This window comes from Trichechus manatus, unplaced genomic scaffold, assembly GCF_000243295.1.
Source record: "Trichechus manatus latirostris isolate Lorelei unplaced genomic scaffold, TriManLat1.0 scaffold00006, whole genome shotgun sequence".
NCBI lineage: Eukaryota > Metazoa > Chordata > Mammalia > Sirenia > Trichechidae > Trichechus > Trichechus manatus.
The window spans coordinates 9680755-9693792 of record NW_004443942.1 but is presented as its reverse complement, the minus strand read 5'-3'; the positions used below and the strand labels follow the sequence as shown (position 1 = coordinate 9693792).

At 47.6% G+C, this 13038-nt stretch overlaps 1 protein-coding gene across 3 annotated transcripts in view; it reads left to right on the top strand.

Moving 5' to 3' along the window:
• ABCC8 (ATP binding cassette subfamily C member 8) overlaps positions 1–13038 on the top strand; it is an 84940-nt gene that overhangs the window by 45490 nt on the left and 26412 nt on the right. The window contains exons 12-17 of one of the 3 annotated variants that reach the window (XM_012557090.1): positions 1033–1178; positions 3611–3716; positions 3883–3999; positions 4547–4622; positions 5371–5476; positions 8813–8815. In XM_012557090.1, coding sequence (XP_012412544.1) covers positions 1033–1178; positions 3611–3716; positions 3883–3999; positions 4547–4622; positions 5371–5476; positions 8813–8815 — 554 coding nt within the window. Of the gene's footprint in view, positions 1–1032; positions 1179–3610; positions 3717–3810; positions 4000–4546; positions 4623–5370; positions 5477–8812; positions 8816–13038 lie in introns of all 3 variants that reach the window. The other 2 variants (XM_023736635.1, XM_004369685.2) reach the window with 2 other exon arrangements.

Below are 13038 nucleotides of genomic sequence, written 5' to 3'. Positions count from 1 at the left end.
AATCTATATACAGAGTGGGTCCCTCCCCTCCTCTGGGCAGACAGGGGACTCTGCTTCCAGGCCTGAGAGAGCCAAGCCTTAATATTTAGAGAAATTAAGTTTTGCTTAAAAAAAATAGCTATCAAAAGTTTTAATTACAAAAGCAAAATATGTTTATTGTTGTAATGTTGGGAAATTCAGAAAAACACAAAGAAAATTAAACTCACCCATAATCTCACTGGTAATATCCTTACTGTGTTTCTCTCCAGTCTTTTTAAGGCCTATGATATGTCATTTCTACAGAAATAGGATTGTGCTGCACCTGCAGGTTTATAACCTGCTTTTTACATTTAAGAATATGCCGGAAACAATTCTCCATGTCATTAAATATCATGGTGGTGGTTTTCTGAAGTGACTTTGATGAAAGCTGTGTGTGAGCTCAGCAGTAGGGCAGGTAGTGCCCCTACAGAAGGGCTGTGCCCCCATGTACCTGCAGCCCCCTCACCCAGAGCTCCCATCCCTGGCTTCCCTGATGGCTGCAGTTCTTTAAAAAGGTGCATTTATTTCCCCTGGAGCCAGAGTCCCTGATCTACCATGCCTGGGAATTCACTTTCAACATGATTTATGGGCTTAGCTCTCTGGGAAACTCTGGGTTACAGCGGCCACTGAACTGGCGAGGCCAGGTAGCCAGGGGGCAGGCACGAAGAGAAGGTAGTTTCGTAATTACTGTGTTTACATTCCTCCCCTCCACCCCCCACCCCCACGCTGAGAGCTGGAGAAGTAAGCACTCAGGCTGCTACCTGAGGAAGGGCAGCTCCTCCCTGGTCATTCCTGGTAAGGAGGGGCCGGGTCAGAGAGAGAGCAGCCCCCTCCCTCCAGCCTGAAGTCCTGAGCTCCCTAGAGACATTTCCATAATGAAGGTGCCTCTAACCAGAAGGTCCCCTGAGGTCCTCCCCAGCCCTGTCGCTTCCTTCCCCGAGGCTGTGTTTCCAGTGTAGGATGCAGGCCCACGCCCTGACACACCCCCTACCTCCTTTGTGCCTCTGTCCACAGACCTTTGTGGGCCACGTCAGCTTCTTTAAGGAGGCCGACTTCTCGCCCTCGGTGGCCTTCGCCTCCCTCTCCCTCTTCCACATCCTGGTCACGCCGCTGTTCCTGCTGTCCAGTGTGGTCCGGTCCACGGTCAAAGCTCTAGTCAGGTGAGAGGAGCGTCTGAGTAAGGGCACTGGACAGGCAGCTCATGTGTCAACCCTAGGGCTTGCTCTCGTGACCACTGGATCAACAGCTGTTTGGTCCCAGGACATGCCTCTCCATTGATTTGGGTGGCCTCACTGAAGCTGGTTGTGGTTGGTCAGAGGGATATAGGCCATATGCAGCTTCCCTCCACATCATCCTTCAGAAGGGGCTACCCAACTTGCTTACATACCTCCAAGGATAAGGAATTAACTGTCACCTCCCAGGATAGGGGACTCACTGTCAGGAAACCAAAAAAAGAAAATTAATGTTGAGCCAAAATTGGCCTCTGAAAATTTCTATCCATTGGTCCTACTCCCACCTTCCAGAACCACCCAGAATGAACGCACTCCTTGCCCCCCAACATGACAGTTTCTCAGGTATTCATTGGCTCTTGTCTTCTCCAGGCTGACCATCCCCTGTTCTTTCCACGGGTCCCAGAGCCTTCACAGCCCTGGTCAATGAAGCTGCTTCCCCCAAGCACCTGCAGATCATGTCTCCAACTGGCCCTCAGCTCTAGGAGGAGCCCCCCCTTCCAGGCTCCAGCTCCCAGTGGTGACTCCGCCACTTTTCCCAGAGGCATTACCCTCTTGAAATGAAAACTTGAAGGTAGAGGGCTGAGGCTTTGCCTGGGGAATGCCATACCTGGAGAGTAAAGATGTCCTTTGGGCCTCTTAAATAGCTCTTTGAAAGCAAGGGCCTGTCATGCCTCGGGGAGAACTGGCTATGCCCTTACCATTGCCAATGGGACCAGACAGTAAAAAATGTCCTCTGTTCCCAAGCCCCCCTTAGCCTTGAGAAAGGTGACACCCCTGTCTCATAGGATCATGACTGGTCTCAGGCATCTGGCAAGAAAGAGTAGCTGCTGGAATGAAGTAGCTGATGGAAGGGGAAGCTTGTATGAGGAAGCTGTAGCAGGCACTCAAGGATGGAAGGGGACATAACTCAGCAGAATTGTGATCAAAGGAATATCTGACCGGGGAGCAGCTGACTGGAGAGAGAGTAGCTCCCATTTCCAGTGGCCCCACTTTTAGTGGCCATAGCCTAGTGACATCTAATGATCACCCTTCTCCCACCAAGCCCTCTGATTCTGTGTAGACACCACAGAGTCAAGGATGCTGCACCTGTCAGAAACCTTTTTAGCTGATCCAGAATCATTTCCATATGCACACATTTCCAGGAATCAGAAACACCAGGGTAGCTGAGGCCTTTTTAATGACGGCGATTAGACTTTAGGTGACGGTGGGGTGCAGGACACACCTGAAGCTGTACCCCAGGAGATGAGGGCCATCGTCACCCTTCCCAGTCACCAGCTATTGCGAGAGTGCCGGGGGTGGGGGGGGACACTGGAGGCAGATATTGGGAGCCTTGCAGTCTTCTCCCGCAGGAAAGGGAGGCCACAGAGCAGGGACCAGGGGCCTGACTGGAGTCCTAGGCTGTTCTTGCCTTGAGGATTAGGGTGTGGGGGTTGTTTGGCCCAAGACCTATTGAACATTCAGCAAAAAGGAGAAAAGGGGGATTATAAACAGTTATCTCTCTAACTCCTCCAGACAGCTTCCACAAACCCAGGGATGGGAGAGAAGGAACAGTAAGGGTAAAGCTTCTGGTGTCTCCTCTGGGTCCACAGGAAAATTTCCCAGGGAGAAAACAGCGTTCTTGATGATTTAGGGCTAATAACACCTCCCCTACCAGATTGTTACGAGAATTAAATTATATGATGTTTATAAAGTAGTTAACACAGTGCCTGGCATACAGGATCAAACAATATTCCAAAAAAAAAAAAGCCTTTTGCTATTGAATCAATTCTGACTCATATTGACCTTGTCGGACAGAGTAGAACCACCCCATAGAGTTCCCAAGGCTGTAATCTTTATGGAAACAGACTGCCACATCTTTCTTCGCCAGAATGCCTGGTGCGTTCCAACAGCCAACCTTTCGGTTCGCTGCAGAGCGCTTAACCACTGTGCCACCAATATTAGCTATAGTTATTAATAACCAATCTGAATGCTAACTAACCTTAACATTGACCAACCATAACTCCAACAGTAACTAATAAAGCCCAACACCAGCCATCCTTAAGTCTGATTAACCTAGACTAACTGATGTTAATATTAAACTAACTCTAAAACTAACCAATCTCACCTCTAACCCACACCCCCCAATGGTAGCAGTCTATTCCAGCCCACTTCTCAATCCTAACAAACCCTGTCTGTCACACTTCTAACCTCAGGGACATGAGGATGCCCACTGTTCTGTTCCTCCCTCCAGTCTTAGCTGCATGGAGGACACATCTCAGGACCTGTACCTTCTCAGAGCTGCTCTCTCAGGCTGCCCCTTCTTCTTCTTTCCTCCCCTCTGCCCCTGGCAGGGGTGGGGGTGTCTCTGTGCTTTTCTGCAGTGTGCAAAAGCTGAGCGAGTTCCTATCCAGTGCAGAGATCCTGGCGGAGCAGAGTGCTCCCCGTGAGCCTGCACCCCAGGGCCAAACCAGCAAGTACCAAGCGGTGGTGAGTGCCCGGGCCTCCCCTACTGCTCCCAGCATTTTTCGCTACTGCCTGAAGTTCATGCCCTGTTCCGTCTAGCCTCAGCCCTTCCTCCCAGGAGGAGGGGCTCCCCCAACCCATGCACAGCTCCCTGCCCAGTGGGCCCTCACCTGCTCCTAACCATCTCCAGCCCCTCAAGGTTGTGAACCGCAAGCGTCCAGTACGGGAGGATTGTCGGGGCCTTGAGGGCCCGCTGCAGGGGCTGGCCCCCAGGGCAGACGGGGATGCCGACAACTGCTGTGTCCAGGTGAGTCCTAGACTCTGCGCCTCCCCAAGTCACCCAGCACCATCTCCAGGAGGGAGCTCAGCACCACCTCCAGCAGGGAGCTCAGCACCTGGAACACTAGAGACCCATGCTGAGTCCTCTGCCCAAGAGGTCACCCAGCCCTGCTATGTCCCTTGTCCATAGGAGTCCTGAAACCAGAGGCAATGCTTCCATCTCCACTGAATGGGGTGACCCTGCCCAAAAAAGGATTAATTGCTGTCATCATCATCATTATTTATTAAACATTTACCAAGTATTATTTGTCTTTATGACAATCAACAAGATAAGTACTATTATCAGCGAGGCGACCCCAGTGAAAAAAATGGTGACCTTCCTCTTGGGGAGGGCACCTTGGACAGGTGTCAGTATAAGAAGGCCAGTTCCCCTACTCCCCTGGCCTAGAAATGATCCAGGGACTGGAATCAGTGTCTTTTGGCTTTCATGGGGAAGAGAAAGCAAGGGACTATTCATACTGACCCCTCAGCTTCCTTTCTGTTCTCTTCTGGGTGATGGGGTGTGGCCAATGAAGATCATCGGAGGCTTCTTCACTTGGACCCCCTATGGGATTCCAACACTGTCCAACATCACCATCCATATCCCTCGAGGTATGCCCAGCTCACCTCTCCATCGTGGTCAAGGGGTGTCCCCCTTGGAGGCAGAGGAATTCAGGGGGTACTTCCATAGCCATATCTGAGTGCCCCTTCCCCATGTCCCACTGAATGACATGGAGGGAAGGGAAAACCAGCATTTATTGAATACCCACTGTATGCTCACTCTTAGTGGGTGCTCTGGGATAGGAAAGCTGGGGAGGGAGAGGCTACATCCTTGAGGAGCTTATGTGCCAGGTGGGAGTGCAGCAGCAAGGCAAGGCAAGACACTGGGACTTGGTGTCACACCATCTGCTGCAGACAGTCTGGGTGAGTCTCAGAAGATCAGATCAGAGTAGTCAGGGAAGGTGTTGTGAAAGAGGTGGGGTTTCTGAGACTAAGCGATGTCCCTCTGGCCACAAGGCAGCGCATTCTGGTGGAGGCAGCACCAAGAGCACAGACTGGAGGTGGGACCAAGGATGGCATTTGTTGCAACCAGGAGGAGCAGAGCTCGCCCTGGGGAGCAGTGGCGGGGGGAGAAGTGAGTGCTTAGGAGGGGCTGTCAGAGGTGGAGGAATGACCTGGGGAGCCAGAAGGGGATGTAGATTGCAGAAGGAAGGGGCCTAAAGGAGGAGAGGACTCGCTAGAGATTCTAGGTAGAAGGAGAGAAAATGGGGCCCCAGGGTTAGGTGTATATGTCTGTCTTTCGGGGTGGTGGTTGTTCAGACTCCCTCTGCCTCCACTCCCATCTGCCACCTCCCTGCAGGTCAGCTGACCATGATTGTGGGGCAGGTCGGCTGCGGCAAGTCCTCCCTCCTCCTAGCCACACTGGGGGAGATGCAGAAGATTTCAGGGGCCGTATTCTGGAACAGGTAATAAATCCACCCTCAGGGCTAAGTTGAGGAGAGACTCAGGTGGGTAGCCCTCCTTTCAGCCAGAAATGGCCCCTTCCAAGAAGGAGTCATTGTTTGGCAAACACTGCGTTTCTGTTTATAGTGATAGAAAATCTGGTAACAGATAGTGGTGTTGGTTGCACACCATGATTAATGCAATTGATGTCACTAAATTTTACACATGAAAAACATTGAATTGGCAAATGTTATGTATATTTTTACAGCAATAAAAAAAGAAATAGGGCCTCCTTATCAGTTGAGGATACATCATGCATTTATTGAGTACGTACTGTACATTCAGTAAGTACACAGTAAATGCTATTAATTGTTATCATCATCATTGTTATTATTTATGAAACCCTTACTATGTGCCAGGTATTATGGTAAGTCATTTGCCTGCATTATTTTATTTCATTCTTATGGCAGTCAGCAAGATGAATACTGTTATCAGTTCTCATTTTATAAGTGAGGGTTAAACTATTTGCCCTAATTCACAGAGCTAATAAGTGGCAGAGCCAGAATTTCAACTTAGTTCTGCTTGATTCTAAATCTCATTCTCTTAACCATTGAGCTACACTACCTCCCAGTGTGGGCAGTTGCAAACATTGATTTCCGGCTTGAGTTATCAGCAAAGTGGACATAGACCATTCAGTGGGTGTTTTGAGGAGCCAGAGATACCCAGACAAATGTGGGTTTCTGGGCAAAGATCACTATCTTAATTAAAGAACCAGAGCCCTCAGGCTGAGTCAGTCATGACTGTATTATAATTTATAACCACCTACTTCCAAAGGAGCCCTGGTGGCTCAGCAGTTAAGAGCTCAGCTGCTAACCAAAAGGTCAGCAGTTCAAATCCACCAACTGCCCCTTGGAAACCCTATGGGGCAGTTCTACTCTGTCCTATAGGGTCACTATGAGTTGGAATCGACTCAACGGCAACAGGTTGGGTTTGGTTTTTTTACTTCCAAAAAACACTAGAAGCTAATTGGTAAAAGATACATTATAAAATAGAATCTTTTTTTAAAAAAGTAAAAACAGTCCAAGGAGAGGGTGTAAAAGATGTACAGAAATCTGGGTAGAGGACAGCCACTGCAATCCACACAAAGGCTGGCTCTGAGCTTCCAGGTAGCCAAGGGAAAAAGGAATCCAGTTGGGGTTTGTAGCTCTCTCTCAAGAATAAAGGTTGTGCAAGGCACTTCACTGCTTCACTGTGTCAGTCAGTTTTCACCAAACTCTGTGAGGTAGGTGTTATTATTATCCCCACTTAACAGATGAGGAAACTGAGGTGAAGCAAGTTGCTCAAGGTCACCCAGCTCTTCAGTGGCAGAAATGGGATTTGCACCTTGGTGCTCAAGTTCACTATGTGCCTAAAGAGAAGGGGGCCGAACAGCAACATGAAGAAATAGCGAGTGCAACCACGCAGAAGCCAGCTCCTGGGGCAGTGACACACACACACCCTGCCTCCTCAGCTGAGCCATCCCACCAGTCCTCACAGCTCTCACTCATCAACACTCACTCTCCCAACGGACAGTCAGGCCCCAGCTCCTGGTTCTGTTCAAGATGGGAAGGTGAGGGGGAGTGGGGAGCAGCTGTGAAAAAAGGTTCTCATTTCTCCAAGATCCACTGTTTCCTCCCCTGTCCGGCTTCCCTCCCAAACATAGTGAGGGCATCAGGTGAGCTTGCAGCCAGCCCTTGGAAGTTGTGAGAATGTGATCTGTGCTCCAGTTTCTCTACATTGATTTATTCACTCACCCAGCATTTACTGAACATCTACTGTTTGCCAGACCCTGTGCACAGCAACAGGATACAAAGATGATTAAGACATGGTCCCTGCTTTTAAGGGAGGGGAAATGAGATTAGTGCTATGATATACTTCTTTGCCAAGAACAAAATATCTCATGCACAGAGGAACAGTAATGAACTCTGCCTACGCAGTCAGGAGGTAAGGCTTCACTGTGGGTGTGGTATTGAGCTGACCTTGGATGAGTGTAGTTTCATGAGATGAAAAAGCAGGAATGGGAGCAGAGGGTATTCCAGGCAGGGTAGCAGCATGGGCAAAGGTTTGCTGATGTGAAGGAATATCTGTGTACCTGGAGCACTGGTACATAGAATGCAATGATGAGAGAAGGGACTGAAGAGTGAGCCTGGCTTAGATCACAGATACCCCTATATACCAAGCTGAGAATTGAGATTTACACTGAAGGCTATAGAAGAATCATGCTGGCGATAAAGGAAGATGGATCCGAGAGAGAAAGACTGCAGAAAGGGAGACCAGTTCAGAGCTCATTACAGTGGTTAGGAGAAGGAGGAGTCTGGGAAGACAGGACTCAGCTGACTTCATCCGCTGTTTGTCTCTCAGAATCCTGGGCACGTTCATAGCTCTGTCCTGCCACCTATCCTGGATGATGAGTTAGTTATGCTCTGGGGTTGTGTGTTGGAGGCCCCCCTCTATTACTGGCAGGAGTTCCATGCCTCAGATACCAGGCCCCAGGTCTGCAAGGAGATGATGCACTTGCAAAGTGAGCCAAGAGCAAGATAACATTTGACCTGGCAGTGCTTCCCTTGACTTGGCCTGTCTGCAGCTAGAGGCGAGGGCAATGCCAGGCTGCTCTGGCACCTGACTTCCCATCCACACCAGGACAAGGCTGGCTGACCAGGCGACCAGAAAGTGTTCCAGGAGGCACAAGGTAGAGAGCTAGGGGTGTAGAATGGAGAATGCTCAGGGGAAATAGATGCTTTGTTTGCACAACCATTAGCTCATTCCTCCAGTGAACAAGTGAGCAGTGTGGCTGAGCAAAGGCTTTGGAACCAGGCTGGCTGGGTTCAGATCTGGGCTCCATAACCTACCAGCTCTGTAGTTTGAGCAATCCCTTAACCTTTCTGTACCAGTTTCTCCTTATCACCCATGGGACTTGATATGAGGATTAACCTAGCATGTAGTAATCAAAACCAAAAAAAAAAAAAAACCATTGCCTTTGAGTCGATTCCAACTCATAGCGACCCTATAGGACAGAGTAGAACTGCCCCCATAGAGTTCCAAGGAGCAGCTGGTGGATTCAAACTGCCAACCTTTTGGTTAGCAGCCAAGCTTTCAACCACTGCACCACCAGGGCTCCAGCATGTAGTAAGTACCCCATAAATATTATTATAAATATTATTATTTGACAGTATACTTCTTTGCCATGAACAAAATTCAGAATCCCCTACTGCCCTTTACTTGTAATACAGCATATCTCACTGGAGAGTTAGTTATGAGCTCCTTGGGGACAGGGACCAAATCTTATTTACATCTCTGTATCCACAATGTCTGCAATATAGTAGGTGTAATGTTTGCTAAATGAATGAGCCAGGAACAACTTGTGACCTTCAAGATACTGCCATTATTAATATGTCTTGCTATCTCTCTCTCTGCCATGTGCCTTTATCCAAGTTGTCCCCTAAACCAGAATTCCCCACCCAACTTCTCCATCAACATTTGGAATGAATAAACTCCTATTGTTACTGGGTGGAAACGCCAGGTTCTGCTCTGTGTGACTTGTATTGGCCAATAAACAAGAGACCAAGGTGGGAGAGCAGAAAGGCACTTTTGTTTCATTGCGCAAGGAAAGGAGGCAGTCAAAGCTGCCACCGCCAAGACTGCTCAGCAATAGCTAGGGGAAAGGTTACTTTTAAGGGGTTTACAAGTAGGAAGTTCATACAAGTTACATCAGCAACATTCTTAATCATGCCACACAGGTGCAATGGGGTTTACATATGACTTCATGCATTATCAGGATTTTAATGTAAAATTATGGATCGTGCCAAGCAAAGGAAACAGAATTCTAATGCAAAGCTGTGGGTAGAGCTAAGCAAACTGCTTAAGGCAGTGAAATTTTCCACAGCTTGGGGACCTCTGCCTTCTTATTAGTGCATACTTCACACTATATTGTGATTATCTGTTAATGGTTCTGTCTCCCCATGACACTGAGCTCCTTGAAGACAGGGCCAGGGGATTATTCCACGTTGGAACCCAGGTGCCCAGCACAGGAGTAATTGCAAGATCTGTATTTGCAAACTGTTCTGTGCAGACTGCAAAGACCTCGCCCCCATCCTTGGGGAGCTTACCAGCCCTGGAGAAAGGTGCACAGACAAAGCCCCAGGGTAGGCATAGAAGGTCATCGAATGAGGTCCTGCACACCTGGCTAGACAGTTACTGTGACAGCCCTGAGTAGGCCCTGCATGTCAGCAGCCTGGCTCCATGCACCTCCCAACCCTTCTCTGTTTTTTTTTTTTTTTTTCTCATATTTTTCCAGACCTTACTCTATAACATTGCTCATGTTATGCAAACTGCAAGCCTCGGTTTTCCCGTCTGTAAAATGCGATGCTAACACCTCATCACAGGGTAGTTGTGAGGACTGAATGAGATAATATAACCAACTTAGCACAGGTTCTGGCTGAAATGAGTCCTAGTTCCCTCTTCCTTCTTCCCAAATGATGAATATGTCAGTTAACAGTTACCATTTTTAAAATGAGATTATATTATGCATGCTGCTATGCAAAGCAACTTTTTGTTTCTCACTTAATACACTGTGAATATCTTCTCATGTACAGTACTAGAAGTCTACCTTATCCTTTTTCTTCTTCTTCTTTTAATACTGTAGACTTTATTTGTTTAGAGCAGTTTTAGGTTTACCAAGCCTCCACGTTAAAAACAGTCACCCGCCCCTGCCTAGCTCTGCTTCAAATAAGCTGTCATCCTGGGAATTCTCAAATTATGTCCTTAATTTTTAAGAGGAAAACATTTTGATAAAAAATCAATATTAGCAGATACATGCAGGTGAGTCAGGCCATTAATATCTGCAGTAGAATGACATTAACCCCACACCCCAGGGAGCCAAGAGGAAGCAGGGCCTTGAGAAGAGCCTGGCCAGGGAGGGGTCCTCCGCACCTCCCACTGAAGAACTGCAAGTCCATTCTCACCGGAGCTCCTTACTGCCCCTCCCCGCCACCACCTGCTGCGGCCACAGACTGAGCCATCAGCTTCCCGTATATCAACTATTATTCCTGTCTGTGTCCACTCGGAAGGGCTAGGTCCTGCATGCCCTGGGCCTGCCTCAGAACACTGTTGCCTTGTGGTGGTTGGTGTGAGGCTGACTCCCCAGGAAGTGAGCAATTGGCTCCTCTCAGGATAACCCTGTAGACCAATCTGCCTATACGGTTCCCAGAACCTTTGGGGAGTAAGGGGCCAGGGGCTTGGGTGCACCTGGCTTTCCACTGGAGTAGGCAAACAGAAGGGGTGCTGTGTGGAGATGAAGAGCCAGGCTCGCACTCTGGTTTTAGTTCTAACAAGCCCCTTTAACTATGGAAGCCTCCATTTGCTTATCTATAAAGTGGAGGTAATGGTACAAACCTCACAATGACATCAGGAGAATGTACTATAAATTCAGCTCGTAGCTGGATTCAGGGAAGGTCATGAGGTTGAAGAGCTGAGGGGAATCATCCTTTCAGCTCAGTGGTCTGTCCCAAAAGTGCAGACAGAAGAGGAATCTTTTGCCTCCAACACTCATTTAAGGCCCCAGCAGTCACTGAGAGAAAGTGCTTGTCAGATCTACCATTCATTACTTTTCAGACTGAAAATACAAAGCCTTGAGGCTCATTCCAGGAGGCTCAGTCTGGATGCCACACTGGAAAGAGGAGCAGATAAACCAGGATTCACACCCCAGCTTTCCTACTTCCTAGCTCTATAACATTGCTCCTGTTATGCAAACTGCAAGCCTTGGTTTTCCCGTCTGTAAAATGCGATGCTAACACCTCATCATAGGGTAGTTGTGAGGACTGAATGAGATAATATAACCAACTTAGCACAGGTTCTGGCTGAAATGAGTCCTAGTTCCCTCTTCCTTCTTCCCAAATGATTAATATGTCAGTTAACAGTTACCATTTCTTAGAGATCTGTCATGTGCTAAGCAGTTTGGGTGCTGAAAGAGATGCTCTTCCTGCCTTAAAATCCCACTAGGAATAAAAGAGTTACACAGGCGCTGATTAGAGAGTAGGGTAGTCCATTATGAGGGCTAATTGAGCAGCCCAGACAATGATGCAAACTTAGTTAGGCCAGAGAGCTTGTTGGATGCTGGGATCCTCAGGAGACTGCAGATATGTCTTCCCCCAGATAAATAACAGCCTTTGCTTCTCTGGAAACAGTCAAGGCAGGAAGTCTCCAGAGATAGGCTTATCTGGGCTGTGGCCACAAAGTTGGAATTTGCTTTTTATCTGTCTCATGTTACCAGCTTGTCCATAAATTACAGCACTCTGGTAACTGGGGAGAGTGAGGTTAGATTGGGTTGACAGGATGGAGTGAGACTACAAGGATCAGAGAACAGGACCCAGAGAGGACTGGTAACTACATATCCATCAGAGTCTCCCATTGCTTCTGACCCTCAGCAGAGAGACAGAAGGGAATTTCATCAGACTTCTTCCCATCCCTGTTTTTGTCTATCCTGGTTTTTCTGACAGAAGGCGTTTGTCAGAGCTATATAGTGAGAAATCACAACGAAGTTATGTAGCAGGGTAATTTAGAGCATAAAGCTTTGAAATCAGATCAATTTTCTCTGCTACTTGCTGGCTGTGTGACTTTAGGCAAGTTACTTAACCTCTCTGAGTCTCACTTTCTTTATCTGTAAAGTGGGGAGCAATTTAAATAAACCTCCTTCGTATGTCTATTTTGAGCTTTAAAAGAGATAATACTATTACAGTGCAATCACAATGCTTGTAACAGTTCAATAAATGTTAGCTGTTTGTAGTATTATTAAAGTAGGATCTGTATGAAAACAAAGCAGATTGTTCTTCCCCAAATGTGCATGTCAGAGTACACATTTCATGGGCAGGGGGCTGCTTCTGGAAAGGTAAGAGGTGGCCTAGGACAGGGGAAAGAGCACTGACAAAGTTGACACCAAAATCAAGGTCACTTCACTCAGTGTTTTTCAAAAAAAAATTTTTTTTACTATAACGAACAGTATGAAATGCATTTTTTGTCACAGTCCAGTACATGCATGCATTGACAAATAAATTTTAAAATTCACAAAAATATATAGATCTTGACCACATGCAGTGTTCTATTCTTTTTTTTTTTTTTTTAATGCAGTTGCAACTCATTTATTTCAGACCCAATTATTGGGTCCCAATTTACAGTTTGAAAAATACAATGTGAAATGATTGTGACCTTGGGAAAGCCACTTTCCCTCTGCAAGCTTTAGTCTTCCCAACTAGAAAACAAAGTCTGACTTAACCATCTTGATGCCCAACCAGCAGCACTGCTGCTCCGAGTCAATGCCAGGAACACTGCTTTAGCCCCTACTGTTTGGAAGTGCCAATCCAGGTGCTGCAGAAGGGACAGAGATTAAGAAGAGCAGTTTTTGCCCCAAGGAAGCCGATTGGGGGACCTCTCGTTGGAGGGTTGGGGAGGGGAGCTAGGGGTTTCTTCTTCCCAAAAGATCCAGTGTAATGGAGAGAAAGGCAAGTAGATGGAAAGTAATTGGTGTTGGTCTTTCTCATTTCTGCCCCAACAG